This window comes from Acomys russatus, chromosome 3 (assembly GCF_903995435.1).
Source record: "Acomys russatus chromosome 3, mAcoRus1.1, whole genome shotgun sequence".
Lineage (NCBI taxonomy): Eukaryota > Metazoa > Chordata > Mammalia > Rodentia > Muridae > Acomys > Acomys russatus.
Window position 1 is genome coordinate 79,815,071 of NC_067139.1, and position 18,100 is coordinate 79,833,170.

Consider the following 18,100-nt stretch of genomic DNA (forward strand, 5'->3'; position numbering starts at 1 on the left):
ACCTCATGGCAGGCAAGTGGCAGGGTCAGCTTTCCTACACTCATGTCCTTGGGGCTGCCTCACACACACTCTTTCCTCTAGGACCAGCTCCACTGTGTTGCCTGGGTGAGGTGCTTGTCCACCTCTCCTGAGTGCTGCCACTGGTGGAATGCCCCATCCAGTGAGGGGCGGGGCCAGTTATACACAACCACCCCCTCCCCACCCAACATCTATGTTGCTCCTGGTGGCTTGATCCTGCCACCACATAGTAGCCACAGACTCAGCTTGGGCTGGGACCTCGTGATGGCCCCCGGTGGCAGGGCTGCCACTCACAGCAGGCTGCTCATCTGTACCCTCGAGTCTCTATTTCCATTTCTCTTCATAATGCTGAAGCTTCTTTACTTCTCTTTCTCTCCCATCTGAACACGACACACTCATGCACTGTGGCTCCCACTGCAGGCTGCCCACACTGCTGGCAGGCCCCTGGGTGATATGCTCTATCAGTGCTGCATGCCAGGGAGACAAGCAGGTGTCTATGACTCTCCTGTGCTATGCTCTGGAGGCCAGGTCTAGGGGTGGCATGGTGGTCTGCAGGTGTCTGTTTTTCTCCTCCTCTGTTCCCTGGATTTGATTTGGCTATGATTTTTATGGGTCCTAGGCATAAGACAGCTTTGGCCACCAAGCTAGGCATCAAGCTAGGATGAACAAAGGACTGCCATCTGCTTTGCCTCTGACTGATATAAGAACACCGCCACCAACAAGGTGTCTCTTTGCCCATTGCTGGAGAAGAGGGAGGGTTGCATGCTGCTTCTTAAGCTCAGATATTTCATTAGAATAGTCTAGGTGACTGTTATACTACATTCTTGAAATAAATGGTTCTTAACGTGACAGAACAGTGCTAGCCAACAGGACTATAATGTAGCTACAGATGTGAGTTACTTATGTGACTTTAGAATTTCTAGTTGCTACATTCAACAAAATAAACAGGGTTTGAGTTGTAGCTCAGAGGTAGTGCCGCTCAGTGGTAGAGCACTTGCCTAGCCTGTATAAGGCCCTGGACCCAATCTTCATCACACACACACACACACACACACACACACACATACACACACACAAAAAAAGTGAAAAAAAATACACGGATGAGATTGCTTTCAAAATACAATTTACTTAGCTCAATATATCCCCCCAATAATCTCAAATATCTAATATAAAACAGTTTACATTCTTTTTTGAAAAACCTAAAGCTGAGCCAGGTATGGTGGCTCATGCTTGTAATCCCAGCACTCAGGGAGGCAGAGGCAGGTGGATCTCTAAGTTTGAGCCCTACAAAGTGAGTCTACAAAGTGAATCCAGGACAGACAAGATTACACAGAGGAACTCTGTCTCAAAAGCCTTCCAAACCCAATAGTTTGTGCCTAATGTATAGGATCATGTGCCTTCAGATCACAGAGGTCTCTGAGTTTATTCTTCCAGAATAAAGCAACTAAGTTCATGGTATTTTGAAAATCTTGCCCGGGTTCTTAGAACAGCTGCCGGTCGGTCCCTAGAGGTGAGCTGAATGACCTTTGCTCGTATAGTTCCTTAGACTCCGAATGATCCCGTGTTCCTGTCTCCAGCAAGTTGCCTTTGTTCTGGTGGCACACACGTGGGGGTGTGCTACCAACCACCATTAAAATACACCCCCCTTCTGTCTCTGGGCTGTTGGTAATAACGCCCTACACCACAAGGAAGCCTCTCTCTGGGCTGTTGGTAATAACGCCCTACACCACAAGGAAGCCTCTCTCTTTTTACTTCACTTCCAGTTGCCACAGGGATGGAGAAGAAAACTCAAGAAAATAAAAGGAACCAGAGTTAATAGAGCCTTCTTGTTTTAGTTGCCAGCGAGAAATCTCAGGGCTCACGTCAGACGCTCTTTGTGTTTCTGACAGGGGTTTATGGATCAGCAGGAAAGAGGATTTGTACTTCAGTCTCAGGATACTCTCATGCGCTGTTGGCTATAACATTCATGCTTTTATCTCAGACACTGTCCTTCTCCCGACCATTTGTCCTCTGGATCTTGACAAAGAGCCGGCAAGAAATTAACAGGCGTGCAAACCCTGGATGAGCAAAATTGATTTGCCTATAATCTGTTTGTAAAGAGATCAGGACGTGGTCGAAGTGATTTTAATTTCAGAGCTGAAGTTGCTAGTCTGTCTTTTTGTCAGGCAATTAGTTCCACTGGCTGGGCGTGAGTGCTATGACTCAAAGTGCTGAGGGGACCAGGCATCGATGCTGCAGGAGTCTGCTCTGCTTCTTCCAACTTTGCCCGTGCCAGCCTTCTTTTTGTCCCTCTGGTTTATTTTTGGTGAAATTCTCTGCTCAGCGCTAGGCTGTGTGGCTGTGTGAGGGCACCATGCCATGAGCCCTGTGGTCGGAGCACATGCCTGGAAGCAAATCTGTGTGCCAAGCCTCTTGACAAGGACCTAAAAGGAGGCAGACATGCCATAGCTGTGTCATTGCTTTATGACTTTGGCATCCTGGTAAGATCTCAACATGTTTTTTATTTTTTTCAGTAATCTCAGGCGACAATCCTATCTTGTGTTGCTGATTGAGGGTGAGGGCCGAGGAGAGGCTGTACTTTGTCAGAATCATCTCTGTAAGAAATGCGTGTTGTGTCCACACATGGGTGCCCTTGTCGCTGAAGTATACTGGCCACTCAATGACTCACAGAAGCCATTGCATATGGGACTCTGGAAATGAACAAGGTTTCTACCAAGATAACTCAGGAAGATGCTTTTGACCACCGAGCAGGGACCAGTCTTATTCTAATGTCCCCCAACATCTACAGCAGCTGGCTCTTCAGGGCACAATATAGACACAATCCTATTTGCTCACTGACTGGAGTACAGCATCACCTTTGATTCTCACAATGACCATGAGGGAGATCAAGGAAAAGGGTTGTGCTTCCTTGTAGGTACCCGAATCAAAGGCAGGGGTGGGGCAGGGCAGGGCAGGGTGGGGAGTACAATCATGAACTCTAGTGCCTCATATTTGACCATGTCCCCTGGAGGGGGAGACCTGGTGGCACTCAGTGGAAGGATAGCAGGTAACCAAGAGACTTGATACCCTATGAGCATATACAGGGGTAGGAAATCCCCCTCAGGAACAGTCATAGGGAAGAGGAATAAGGGGAAAATGGGAGGGAGGGAAGAATGGGAGGATACAAGGGATGGGATAACCATTGAGATGTAACAAGAATAAATTAATAAAAAAAAAACTAAACAAACAACAAATCAAAACAAAACAAAACAAAACAAAACAAAAGAGTAATCTAAATAAAGTTTGAAGTTGTTGCTTTAATTGTCAGGGTAACAACTTACCTCCAAAGTTAGCCAGCTCCTGCAGCCCAACCTCTTTCCTGCATATCTGTGTATCCAGGCCTCTTTCTGCAATACAGGGCATATTTTTAAGATTACAGAAAGCCCCAACCCACAATGCTGCTCTAGAGTCAAGCAGGGACCAGTTGACTGGATCCTCACATAAAACCATTTTCAAGTAACAGTAATGTTTGAGTGGGTAAATGAGTGAATAATACAGTAGAAACATTTTCTCCCAGTAGGCAGAGTCAGTTAGGCGAATCCATCTAGGCGGAGGGTCCACCACACACTGAATGAGTGCATTCTAGGGCAGAGGATGGTGTTTCTCAAAATGAACCATGCAAAAAGAGCGAAGATAACTCATTGCTTAAAGATGTCAAAATGCAGTTTTAAATATCATGTATATAATACAAACTTAGAGGGTTAGTCAGTGGTTACAGCAATTTACCAGTAATTTAATGAGGCAAGAGTAATGTTTGTATCAATATGGCATTTAAATAGCCAAAATTAACTGTACATAGATAACAAACTAATTCAATTAATACTGAGAACATTTCATTTCCTTTGTACCATTTTTTTCAAGAATCTTGGAGCTTAAAGGTTTGTTATCTGAGTTAATATTGTGCCATTTAGCTATGCCAGGACGCTGGCAGTGCCTCTTCCAAAAGGAATAGAGAAATCAAATGTTGGCTACATTTAAGTTTTTATTATGATGCCCAGCCACTCTGTGATCCTCGCTCATGCCTGGGGATTGTCTTACTTATGCTTTTAGGAAATTTAAAGAGGACGATAAGTTGGGGGGTAGGGAGGGGGAAGAAGAGGAGGAGGAGAAGGAGGAGAGACCATAAATACTTGACTTACTGTCCTAAATTTCTGATGGAAGACAGAGTGCCTTCAGTGTTAGACACCTGAACCAGCCTCTCAGGGTTGAAGTTCCTTTTATCAGTCCAGTACGCTTGCATAGGATTTCAGTTCCTAACTTAACCAGTCTCATCCGTGGTAATGTCTGTCTCTCACTAAGAGTGACTTCATACAGTTCAGGCATGGGGATACCCAAGCACAGAGCCGAGCTTTCATTCTCTTGTGGGATGTCTCTAAGTGCTGGAATCTGGAAACATAGCCATGACCGCCACACAGACCTGCTCACAAAAGCTCGTAGTCTAATGAAAACGCAGAACAGCAGGCTGGCAATGATGATTGACAGGGCTAACGTTTGAATAAGTGTATCCCAAAGGTTGATGGTCTCCAGACTGTGAGGCTATTGAGAGGCAGTGAAACCCACGTGCGGCAGGACTAGTAGGCGAATGCTGTGTCACTGGGGTATAACTCTGAAGGACACTGGGCTTTTGGGCTCTTCCTCTTTCCTTCCTGAGCAGCAGTCTCCTATACCATGTGCTCCTGCCCCTGTGCTATCAGAGGTCCAAAGCAGCAGGGCCAAATGTCTGTGGGCTGAGACCTCTGGAGCAGTGAGCTAAAAATTAAACTTTCTTACTTGTAAGTTGATTCTGTCAGATATTTTGTCACAGCAAAAGGGAGCTGTCTAATGCAGTGGGCAGTCACTACTATATTGGGGCTAAGTATTTATGCTGGGGGATAAGAAAGGCTCCAAGGAAAATAACAGTAGGTAAAGTCAGAAAGTTTAGGTTAACAGGCACTCAGAGAGAGAGAGAGAGAGAGAGAGAGAGAGAGAGAGAGAGAGAGAGAGAGAGAGAGAAAAGAGTACAAGAAAGGCAGCATGGCTTAACTCAATAATCTTAAGCGGCATAATGTCATGGAAGTGCCAAATGCCCAGGGGAACTATTGGCAGTGGGGCAGAGGTAGGCTTTCTGCTTAGATTCCTATATGGTAACTGAATAGGGTATGCATTGTAAATGGGTGAGATGGAAAATATAGCTTCTGCACCTAAGATGCTCAACAGCCTATGCATTGCTACTGTCTCAGACAGTGTGATAGACTGCATACATCATTGCACAGATAGAGATGATATACAGAGGCTATGTCCAGCATTACAGAACATAGTGGTAGGTATGGAAGATACAGATAATGTGCATTAACACAGAAAGTTCTAGTAGGAATTACTGTAATATAAGCTAGCTATGGCTAGTCAATAACGAGCTTTGGAGGACGTGCCAAGGTATTTAGATTTGATTTTGTGGGCAATGAGATGCCACTGAAGCATTTTAGGTAGAGATAGAATCAAGCTTATAGTAGAAAGTCACTCTATTCAAGGACTACAGAAAGGCAAGGCTACACGTTAGATATCACTGAAGAGAACAGGCAGGCATGGACGCTGATCCCTGGCTTGTGTAGCTAGTAAAAGATGATGTCATTAACCTAGACTGTAAACAGAGAGGGCTAGGTCTGGGGAGGAGTGATTAATTTAACTTTGCTTTTGGTACATTTGAAGTATCCAAATGATGTGATGAAGTCAATCTAGTCTAAGATCTGAAGCTCAGTGTACAAACTTGGTTTACAGGAAGTATAATTTTGAAGTGACCAGCATGTTGGGAACACTTGAAGCCATGGGAACATTTGAGACTCTGAGGGAGAGAGTGGAGAGAGAGAGAGAGGGTGGAGGAGAGAGAGACAGATAGAAAGAGAGAGAGAGAGAGAGAGAGAGAGAGAGAGAGAGACAGACAGACAGACAGACAGACAGACAGACAGACAGACAGACAGACAGAGATGCTGTGACAGTCAAGAAGTGTGCGCTGAGAATCTTGATGGTGTTGGGACCAGCCTAGGAAGAGGACCAGAAGGAGAACCAGGAGAAGGTGGTGGGTCAAAGAACTGAGACTATTTTAGCAGGTCATGGCTAGAAGGTCATCATAGCAACTGCTTCTGAATGAGTAAAGAGTTGAAAGTGCCAATATGATTTTGTTAGAGAGAGGTCATTAGCAATTTGACAGATGGTGTCTCTAGAATAATGATAGGAACAGAGGGTGAAGGGTAATAGGGTAGGGAGAGAGTAGGGGTACATAACTATAAACATAAATGGCATAAAATATAGAAAAAATTTTCAGGGAACTTGGTGGTGAGGGAGTTTGGAGATGTGTGAGGTCCTCTCTGTGCCACGTCACCATTGTGTGATGTCTCATAAACATGCCAGTGTGTTGCTTAGCTAGGCAGGTTGGCAGCTTGGCTGGGTCTTGTCTGTCTTTTTCAGTGTAGATCTTGTGCAGAGAAGGACTCTGTTGGTGTGTGCTTAATGACTTCCCAGATTTCAGACTTCAGATTCAAGGTTGAATTAATGTAAAATATATATGTTACTTCCATAAGTTTTCCATTTGACAACTAATTCTTAATAAAAAGGTCTCAGTTACACTTTAAAAAAAAACTATGAAAAGTCTATGATTAACCAAATCTTATATTTTTAGGAATTTGCGTGAATTGTGGAGAGTTATCCTTCCAAATAGAATAAACAAAACAAGGAAAATATATTTTAATAAAAATTTTTTATTATGGTTATTTACATCAGTTCCTTGATATGCATATAAATGTAAACTTTTATTGTTGGCAATATTTCACATAATTCACAAATTCAGAGTTGATACTGTCATTTGAGTGTACAGGTAGTGAGAAAATTTTATATTCACAGAATATACAGGCGTGTGCATCCAGAAATCATTCCTTTTTAAGCCAGTGGTATGGACACTGCCCCATTGGCCCTGCTTCTGCTCCGCAGGTGCACGCTGACATCTGTCAGGTCCTCCACGTGCTCCTCGCTCTTCTTCTCCTTCAGGCTGTTGATAAATCTCAGAGTAATTTCATCCCACTCCTCGGGCAGTAGCATCAGAAGAAAGCCGACACAGATGATGATGGTGGCAGCCAGGCGGACCACGTTGAATATCACCTCTTGCTTCAGGAGATCCACAGCTACGGGAAGAGAACATCGCACCAATAAAACCTTATGACTGTTTATGAGCCTCTCTGAGAACCAGGGCTGTATCTCAAGATTTCCGAACACCGTAATCATCCTCCATCACTATCTACGCTCCCTTCCTGTTCCTTTTCCATCGTTCCTCAAGGCTCAGCTCGGGGTCCATGTAACTGGGCGTAGGAACCTCTTCTGTTTTCTCACGAAGCGCTTACTTTCCCAGGGCAGCATGCTTTCACCTTTCATCAGTTACTGCTGCTGTTTTGTTTTTTGTTTTTTTTTTTAATGACTCAGATACTTTCTTTTCTTGGTCTTTTATAAATGACGCCTGTTTTCAGGGTTTAATTGAGCAGATCTAAAACCTGACAACTTGATGAAGTGAATTTATACACTCATAATGTTGCCTGACCATCGCTGCACCCCCATCCCATAATGTGGCCTGACCATTGCCGCTCGCCCTCACCCCACATCCTCTTCTCTCCTTTCATCATAATTCATTCAGCTAAACTGTTCTTCAGACCTCTGCACAAAGTGCTCCGGGAAGAACCCTTTCAAAGGATGCCACACTTATGAGTGCTCAGCACATTCTGTGTGTGTATCTAAAAGCGATTGGTCCTCCATGTTAGAATCATTCAGTTCCTCTGGCTTCCCACTCTGTGCTGCTTTCGCGGGCTTGAGGGTGGAAACTATTCCTTATTCATGATCTTTCACTGGTATTAGCTGAGTTCCTGACAGATGCTAAACCACCAGACGCTATTTGTGAACAAATGAATCCATGGATGAATAAATGAACTACGCTGACACTGCACATCTCTCTGGTCTTGTTTTCCTTTGAATATATTATAACCCTTGGACTCTATCTCACACAACTTTATACTTACTAACTAAACTGTTTTGTGGAGGTCCTAGCTGTTTTGTGTATGCCTACTGTCTTTTCCAAATTCATCTGTAAATTTCTAAAGGAAACAGCAATGTAATTTCTTTTCTGTTTTTGTACACAGTCCTGATCATATAGTAAGTGCTGATAAACACAGGCTAATTGTTCCGAAGGAAAGAAAAATGACTACTTGAGATGCGGGATCTCACAATTTTAAATGACTGAATTCAAAATGACTGAACTGTCACCCGGAGAACTACTTTCTATGACTAGTTTCCCTAGAAACTTCTCAGAAAAATATTAATAGCTTTTCTTCTTGTCCTTGAAGGGAGACAATTTGCTCTCATGGAGGGCCACCTACTCAGTCCCTCCCCCCAGAAGCTTCCACAGCTCCCAAAGGATCATCTGATGGGGAGCCAACACCCTGTGCATTGCCTGCACTTTCATTAGTGATGACTTCACAGTCCTGTGTTGTGATGCCTTTTGTTTCCATAGGACTCTCTCTAAAAATACCACAAAATTGGGTTGTCAGGGAAATCACATGAAACCCAAATGATGCATTTGGTATTTAATTCTAAAAGCACAACCAAGTAAAACAGTGCCTTTGTGGCTGCAGATTTTAACTCTGGGGCATACTCTGTTGCCTGCTACCTCTTGATATTTCAAAACATCTTCCAAGGGATGAGACGAAACCAGTCAGAGCATAAAGCGAACACATGGGCCTCGTTGTACCAGTACCTGCGTTTCCAGGCACGCTGAGCACTGTTCCAATGGAGATGAGGATAGGGTATGTCAGGACTACTCCAACATTGACCAGGATGTTGAATGCTGTGAAACAAGGGGGATATACAAGATGAAGGGGCTGGCACTCGGGTCTCTCAACAAACAAGAACCAACACCTTTGCCAAGTGTGCTTCTCAAAGCTCTGCCACTTTGCTCAATTAATCTCATTTTGGTGAAGGGAACAGGGGTTCGTTTGCTTGAATCAGTTAAATTCTGTGGTCTTCCTTTGCCACTGCCTGAACTCTTACCTGCTGGCTGACAGAAGTGTATGGAAGAGGTGAAGTCATCAATCTTCCACTCCACATGTTAGTGCCAGAGGGGCAGTCAGTCTGGGGCTAGCCAGAGGCTGAAAGCAGGGGATAGTTCGAGTTTTGATGTTTCTGTCTGTGTTACTTTGCTATTTAAGCCACAATCCAGGGCAATTTATAGCCTCTGGTGCCACTGTCTAAGATAAGGTCTGTTCAAGGACAGCATATCCTGTTTTTCTTTTTCTTTTTCTTCATTCTCTCAAGGTCATATGGATAGATAAGGGCAGGCTCATTTCTCTGAAGTCTGGGAACCATTTTCCCCACAGTGACTGTGCAGAGGTCAACAGAGGTCAGGTCCACAGCGTAAGCTGACAGAGTAAGCTGATGCTCTTTAATTAATACTTTTGGACTTCTTTAGTTAAAAGACCATTATTTAAAATAATCATCTAACCCCATCCAAAATTACCAAAATTACACTCTTCCAAGATTTATAAATTATAGACTATCAGTTTAATAGATTAAATTAAACTTTTCAGAGGTTGCAGAGATGAGTATCCACAAGCACAAAAGGTCCTTTTATCCGAGATGGTCTCTTTGAACACAGATGAAGCATGTTGCCCATATTTCTGAAGATTCTAGACTCAAAGAAGGTTCTAGAACTATTTCAGTGAGGCTGTTGTATATTTGTTGTTGTTGTTGTCATCTATAATTAAGCTCATCAACTTGGTTATCCAGAGTCATACATGCCTGGTGATTAGAGGCAGTGGGTTTGGCCTTGCGAGGCTTATGAGCATACAGCACTGGCAGTCAAGACAGGGGGCTGTCCTAAATGTTTATCAATGTCCCTTGGTCCTGGAAAGGCTCAATGTGAATGAATGTTCCAGCCCCTTGCATTTTTCCTTAATCTCATGGAGTCAACCAGGGAGAGCTCCAACTAGTTAGGAGTCTATGAAATGCATCAGAGCTCTGCTGAATTCGTCATTTTATTAGCTTTTTGGCAGACTGAGTAATGCAATGGTTTTCAGAATTGAGCCTTCCTTACTCAACAAGAGCCCAAGTGGCTGCTGGGAAATAGGGTGTCTATTTTTCCTTAGTTCTTTAGATGGAATACTCTTCTTTGATAATCCAAGGGAAAGTATTTCTAATTCAGTGTGTTCTCCACAGCGTGGGATTCAGCCCATGTTTAAATGCAATTCAGATATGTCAGATGGATGTTTGAAGCTGACCCATATTCAGACTAAGATAACTCTCTGGAGGGCAGGTCACAACCAAAGCTGCAGGAGATGTGGGGTTCAGAGCACACACTGGTATTTGTCTATCAGCTCTGCTGCTTGGACTAGCCCCAGCTAGATCATGTGTGGTTCCCACAGAGAAGAGAGGGATGGAAATACAAACACTGGGAGCAAAACTCCAAGGATTTTAAAACCCCGGAGTACATAGTACAGGAAAGAGGCTGTCTCTCCGATTTGTCACAGGTCTGCATTGGCACAGTGAGCTCTGCAGGGCACTGGTGGGGCTGATGGAGTGGCTGCAGTGCCAGCTGGCACCATGCCTGGTGGAGTGTGGAAACGTGCTGCTTGGAGAAGGGGGGCTCTGCCTGCCACGGTGGCCCAGCCTGAGAAGGCTTACACTAGATGTGCCTGTGACTCTCATTGGTAGAGGGCCACTTTGCAGAAGGCACAGACTCCATGTGCACAGAAGTGGCTCAGAGGAAGCAACATTTTGGTTGTGATTGTGCCAAGCTACATTGTTTCTGGTCAGGAAACAAGCTGAGCACTTTTAATTAGGATACTTTCATCTATGGCAGCGCTATCAACGTCCAAATGTGCTATTGATTTCCACTCCACTTAGGGGTAGTGAGAGGTGAGGACTGTTCAGTTTTGGCCTTGGAAAGCAGAACTCCAGGGACCAATAATTAATGCTTAATCATTCTCTTGAATGTTTCCTTCCAGTTTAAGGACCTTCCATGAGGGATCTAGGCTGGAGTGGAAAAAGATGAGCTAGTCAGTGATCTTGCTGGAATCAGGAAACTCTTCTTCCCCATTGGAACTGTAGTGCTGCTACTATTTCCAGTGTCACCTTAGCTTAGAAGGTCAGGAGAAGGGCAGTGGTGGACCTGTAAGGTGAGTGTGGTGGGTAGGTGTGGAGCGAGGAGTGATCGACCTTGAGCAGTATGTGGAAAGAACAGAATGAAGCTGGCTTTATTCAGAGTAAGCCCTGGGAATTGGGGTACGGAGCAGGAGGAGGAACAGGGCCATTATATCTTAGACTCCTCTTAAATCAGGTACTAGTGGGTGAAAGTGGGAGCCTGGAGTTCAGTGAGATACACAGAAAGGTGTCCTGGAGGAAACATACCTAAGAGAAAGACTCTAGGTGACGTTTTTGTTTGAGACAGGGTTTCTCTGTGCAGCCCTGGCTGTCCTGTACTCACTTTGTAGACCAGGCTGGCCTCGAACTCACAGAGATCCTCCTGCCTTTGCCTCCCAGGTGTGCTGGGATTAAAGGCCTGTATCATCAAGCCCAGTTTCCAGGTGACCTTTATTGGGCTAAGTCTACTTAGCCAGGGCCACCAAGCTCAGTCCATGCTGTGTTTCTTCTTTCCCTGGTGCAAACCCATTTCCCCCATACTCAGTAGAGTGAGCCATTTAGTATGTAGGTTTGAGCCTGTCACTTGCAGCTCCAAGATGAAGTGGATTTTAAACCCCGCCCCCCTCTGTGGCTTTCCAACTCCTTCATGATCTGTTTCTCTCTTGAATGTTGTTCCCTCCTCTCCCTTCCCCTCCTCCCCTGTTCCTTCCCTTCCCTCCTCTTCTCTTTTCTTCTTCACTTCCCTCTCAGCTGAACCCAGCATTCTGGCTACTTTGAACACATGAGTGCATCATCCATTGTCACTTCTGCCTGACATACTATGCGCATAGGAAGCACAGTAAGTCACATATCACATCATGGAGGACCCTATGTGGCTACCTAAAGGCCAGCAGTGGGCAGAGTGACATGACTTTAATTGATGGCAGCCACACTGTAGATAGCCCCAAGATAATCAAGCAAGAGCCTACCAAGAATCTCCCACATGTTCAATGACCATAACCAATGTAATCTGCATTTCAGGGCACAAGAACATCAAAGAGAGTAATCCTATCTTCAAGGGAAAGCTCAAGTGACATAGAGAGCAGCAGGTGGGCGCTCTGGCCACTTACCTAGCCACAGACCTGCCATCCCACAGAGACAGCCCCAGGGCAGAGCAGCAAAGGAGGACCAGTGTTCCACCTTGGTGAAGTACAGGATGATGGGGGTGAAGGAAATGAAGATCAAATTGAAGAACCCCAAGGTGGAGACGAAGTGTGCAGCTTCACCAAAGTTGGCACTTCCCAGGAACATCTTAAACAGAACCTGAGAAGGAGAGAAACTCTTCAGCCACACACTGGGAGGCTTTGCTGCAGAAGAAAAGTGAATTCTGCGGAACCCTAGTCTCCATGCCACCCTGGCCTGCCACCTCCACGTCACTAAATGGGCTGGGATGACAACTAAAATGCCCTGCATTGTTCACATGGTGCAGGGACTGCCATGAAGTGAATTCTTTGTTGTGGTACACGTTTCTGGGGGTACTCAACACTATGACAACAAAACCATCAAGATGGGCCTAGGGTGAAGGATAAAGGTTCTATGAGTGCCCAAAAATCTTTTAGTGTTGAGATGCCATCAATTAGTTCTTCTTTGCAACCACGGAATTCATTGCATGCTTAGTATGACAGATGCTGAAAACTAAATGGGCAGATAGCTTGTTATAGGCTAGGACAGATGCTGAGGCCTTAGATTTGTAAGCACTCCCCTCCCCGAGTTTAAGATGTCTTCAGAAGCATTGTGTTGCTCTCTGGATTAACAACAATTTCTTCTTCTGGGTAGGCAGAAGTGGGCAGCTAGGCAGGTCTGTATTCTCAGCTTCTCAGCCCCTTTTCTCCCCATGCTAAAATGACCAAATGCAGCAGAGATGGTGTCTGCCTGGAATTAGGGGTCAGACATGATTTTGTGTGTATGAACAACTGTTACCACTCTTAGAAGGAATGAATCCTATAATCTGACCAGGGGAATTCTCTCTCTCTATAATAGCCACCTTGCTTTCCCAGCAGTTCCCAGGACTGCCTTGGTTTTAACTTCATTAATTTATTCATTTTTCTATTAGAAGACTTAAACCTGTTGGCCTTTGACCCCACCAACTGTTTTAGTAGAGTTTCCTTATGGGGGGAATGGGTTAGACACTCATGGTGCGTGAACAAACACTGGTCAACAGTCCCCCCCAAAATACGTCAATATGGTATTCGGCTTAGTGTCCACGGGCCACAGTGGTGGTGAATAGGCAAGTCTCCAGGAGGCATGCCGAGGGCTGTATCTGTCTTCTGCAGAGTTTATCTCATCCATGGTTTTCATTTTATTGAAATTCTAGGAGAGGTGAAATTGGAATTGCCCTTTACGTCCACCAGCAAGTTGGCTGAGCTTTGGGAGAATAACCTTTACATTTGCTGTCCGAGACCTTGTTTCTGAAGTTAGGTGCAGTGACCCTGGTGACATTTTCCTGGATGACAGGGAATCCAGGGGAGAAAGTACACAAGGTCCACATAGCAGTGTGCAGAGAGTCTTCCTTTGCTAATGGCTTGGGTTCCCTGTAGTGTGGGCTCCCTGTGCAGAAAACAGCACACTCTCAAATGACAGGTGATTACCTTTAATACCTCCATGGAGGTGAATAATTACCATATACTCCAATTAAAAAAAAATCAAGAGGAGTTGCTCTTCTTACAGTCTTGACGAACTGCCTAATAACTGGGGGCAGTGTTGGCTCCAGGCCGGGGTTGTAACCTTAATTGGCCTTGGAGCATTATTTAATCTTCCAAAGCTTCAGGTCTCTCAGCCGTAAGCAGAATAAGGATCTATGGCATGTAGGGACATGCCAGCAGGATGCAGTTTCCTGCTAGATGCCCACGAAACAAGTATCGGGGGGGGGGGGGGAAGGAAAGGCTACTAATTAATATTTAAATAAGTCACTATTGCTTAACACACCTGTGTCTTTCTGAAGATTTCATTGCAGTCCCTTATTTCGCTGCTTACTCCTAAACTATGAGCGACGGTTGACCACAGAGGAAGATACAGACGTACCTTATACAGCGCAGATGTGGAGGCTGAGCCCACTGCAAACGCCACGCCTACGATGGAGTCAGCATGGAAGTCATCTGCATATGCCATCATGACAATCCCAGTCATTGCCATTATTGCAGCAACTATCTGTCAAACAGAATGGAAAGAAATGGGAAAAATTATGTTTCACATGCCAGATCAGGCCGTTTAAGCCCCATGAGAGTTGCTCCTTAAGGCCAATAACCCCCCCCCCCCTTTCATCAGTGTTGACATTTAAGAAGGGCCAAGTTCCTTACGGTGTCCTCAAGTCCTCTAGCTACTACATGGGCCACAGAATCAACTAGCCAGGGTCCATAGGGCCTCGCAGAGACGGAAGTGACAATCAGGGAACCTGTGTGGGTCTGACCTATGTCCTCTGCACATATGCTATAGTTGTTAGTTCGGTGTTATTGTGGGACTCCTAGCACTGGGAGCAGAGTCGTTTGACCTTTTTGCTGCCCTTTGGGAGCCTTTTTTCCTACTTGGTTTTCTCGTCCAGCTTTAATCGGAGGACATGCGCTTAGTCTTATTGTAACTTGATATGCTGTGTTTGCTTGATACACCTGGGAGGACTGCTCTTTACTGAAAGAAATGGAGGAGGAGGAGGAAGAGAAGGAGGAGGAAGAGGAGGAGTGGATCTGGGGAAGAAAGGACGTGGGGAGGGATTGGGAGGAGAGGACAGAGGGGAAATCGCTGTGGAGGGGGAGGAAAAAAAATAAATAAGAAATTCAAGCAACATGAAAAAAAAAAAAAAAAAAAAAAGAAGGGTCTGGAGCTGGAATGATGGCTCAGTGGTTAAGAGCTCTGCCTGCTCTTCCAGAGGTCCTGAGTTCAATTCCCAGCAACCACATGGTGGCTCACAACCATCTGTAATGTAATCTGCTACCCTCTTCTGCATATAAAGTACTCATATGCAATAAATAAAATAAATAAATCTTTAAAAAAAACTTAAAAAAAAAAAGAAGGGTCAGTATCCAAAGGAGACCAGCCTGCTTGTGCCATGGGCGTAGGCTATAAAAGCTGTGCTGAGAAACTTTGGATTTGTTTTGCTCATCTTTCTGAGATTAGTGTCCTCGTTGGAGAAACAGATTTAATAGGAAGCCACATTAAGCATTTTCGTCTGTACAGAATTCTTCAGACACTTCTGCACATATTTAACCACTTCCTTGGGTCACCGTGCATTTCTGAATGTGCCCACTTCACTAAGATTTGATGAGGGAGATGCAGTTTTGATAGAGCTGAGAAGAGAGCCCTAGATGAAGGGCAGAAAGATGTCCCAGCGACGTATGCAGGAGCAAGCTAAGTCCGCATCGGTCGCTTGTAATATCCTGTGAGTCCTCTTCTCCTTTTTAAATGATATGCACATTAATTCATTTTTAGAAGATAAACCACAGAAAGATAATTCCATTTAATTATCTTTTATTTTATTACTTTGCCAGAACATTCTTTAACTTTACAATAGAAATATTAATAATTTGACTAAGGTTGTAACGACTTGTTGTAACGAGATATGACATTGGTATGTCCAAGAGCTCGTTCTGAGTGACCTGCTGCCCTGTGTCTGCTTTATTAAGTTTCCTGCACTTGTTCCATTAAAAAGCACTTCAAAGTTACAGCAAAGAGTGAAACAAGAGCCCTGAAATAGGGGAAAGAACATTTCCTCAATGACTTTAAATTCAAGATGAGAATCTGTAAGGGATTTAATTGTAGGAAGATTTAGTTCTGAGTACTTCAAAGCCGGTGCCTCAGAAACTAGCTTTTTCACATCCGGGATGTTTCAGGCCATTGTGAATGCTAATAGTGCATTACATATGATAACAAAATGTGAGTAAGGACTTGAGGGCAGTTCAGAGTGTGCTCCTGATGGTACAATGACACTTTCATTGATAACCATCAGTGGCAAGCATGTGGTGGCACCAGACTGGTTCTCATTTAAGTGTCTTTTATGAAAACCAGCAAAAGCCCTTGGGAACAGATCCTATGTGTCAGCAGAGACAGAATACCTTCATAAAAAGTTACTAGGGGATGAGAAAATATTGACCATTTGGCATCGACAGGTGTGCATTCTTGTTATCACTTGCCCCAGTGTGTGTGTATGTATGTATGTATGTGTGTGTGTATGTATGTATGTGTGTGTGTGTGAGTAGCATTTAATACACATACTGAAAGGTGCCAGGAAAATTTACAAGTAAAAAATAATAGGCTTGTAAGTAAACCCATGGGGTGGTGGTGGGGGGAGCTGCAGGAAGCTATCCGTATCTGAGAATTCTGGAAAGCAATCATTTGTTTTGACTGGGGATTTATTGTTCAGCCAGGCACTGTAAGCGTTTTAGGCAGTCTTATTTCTGACAGGTGAAAAGGCATATTGAGCAACTGTGTTCTGATTTGATTTTGCGTTTAAATCATTTTGCCACCTAAAGTCTTCATATGCAGAAAGAGATTTCCTTCAGAACACTGAACTTGGAAGATTAAAATACTTTAACAATTTTTGCTGGCCAACCATCAGTTCTATTTTCTTGACCAAATAGTTATTTAATTACTTCAAACAGGGTTAATAAAACATTAATCCTAATGAACTTAAGTATGATTCTTAGCGCTTATAAGGTAATATTTGTATTTAGGCCATTGTGTATTACATATGATTCTGGATAAAGGGAACTAGAAAAACAAAACACTGCCCCCCCCCCCAAGCAAAGCAAACAAAAACCCAACCAACCAACCAAACCCCCAAAACAAAAAAGCAACCAAATAAAACAAAACCAAAACCAAAGCCTAGAAACTGGAGAACAACGGATGCAATTACTTTCAGGACAAGCGCAGGGAGGAACTCTTCCCTTCCCACATGAGCCAGAAGTTAAAAAAAAAAAAAAAAGAAAGAAAAGAAAAAGAAAAAGAAAGAAAAAAAAAGTGTTCCTGAAGAGATCTCTACTGTAAATTTTCTCAAGATGAGACCTGGATATGGCTAAAGATGACATAATTTTATAGCAATTGGAAATTATAGCCATAGCAAGCCTCTTTAAGAGCTTATGAAAATATTCGCCTGAACTATTCAAATTGACATGCCAATTACCCCAGTGTCTGTTTCAATTGCTTGCATGGGGAGAAGTGGTTTTCCCATTAGGGGGCCGGATAACACTTAGTTAAGTTCTGAAAGCGTGAAAATCTGAGTATTATGAGATATTAGGAAAACCCTTCCCCATGGCAGAAGCAATGATTTATAAGACATACATTACATTCCTAGTGAGGAGATGAATGTTTTCTACATTTTAATGTAAAATTTACAATAATCTCAATGGACAAATTCTCTACTGTATATTTGAAAAAACTCTCTATGCTTCTGGTGGATACAACTGTGAGCTGAGGAATGGATCTCAGCTCATCTCGAACATGTAGGAATGCATTGGGGGGAAAGCCTGTCGGGAGCAATTGCTTGGATGACCACCGCTGGCTTAAACACCAAAAAGTAAACACTCCAACACTCATATAACAAGCACTCTAAGCACAGATCTGAGCTGCACACATTTGCAGACTCAGTCTTCAAAGGCTTGTCCACCCATTCAGTAGAAATAGGGAAGACTGCTACTTAGCATACTGGTCACACACCCTCAGGAAGCCTGCATCTTAAACAAGTGCTCCTACATGCTCACTAATGATGTGACAACCAAGGAAAACTCTACCCTCATGAAAATCTCCTTTGCCCTCCCCACCAAAGGAGTATCTGGTGGAGCTCGTTCTTCTGACAGATTATTCCAGGTTCAGTTTCCTAACCAACTACGAGTACCTAAGTGAGACACGCAACACCACCATCACCCTCTGA

General features: G+C 44.0%; 1 protein-coding gene and 1 non-coding gene across 2 annotated transcripts in view; both read right to left on the bottom strand.

Annotated features, from left to right (window-relative positions):
* Positions 1-624: 624 nt before the first annotated feature.
* On the bottom strand, positions 625-767 carry LOC127187262 (small nucleolar RNA SNORA48). The gene has a single exon (XR_007830423.1). It is a non-coding gene; the product is annotated as a small nucleolar RNA SNORA48 (small nucleolar RNA).
* A 6,181-nt stretch (positions 768-6,948) lies between these two features.
* The window catches only part of Slc35f4 (solute carrier family 35 member F4), a 67,864-nt gene continuing 56,712 nt past the window's right edge, over positions 6,949-18,100 (bottom strand). Inside the window, exons 8-11 of the mRNA XM_051143350.1 lie at positions 14,266-14,391; positions 12,315-12,507; positions 8,825-8,914; positions 6,949-7,208 (exon numbers count right to left, since the gene is read on the bottom strand). Of these exons, the coding sequence (XP_050999307.1) occupies positions 6,967-7,208; positions 8,825-8,914; positions 12,315-12,507; positions 14,266-14,391 (651 nt within the window). The 3' untranslated portion in view covers positions 6,949-6,966. The remainder of the gene's footprint in view (positions 7,209-8,824; positions 8,915-12,314; positions 12,508-14,265; positions 14,392-18,100) is intronic.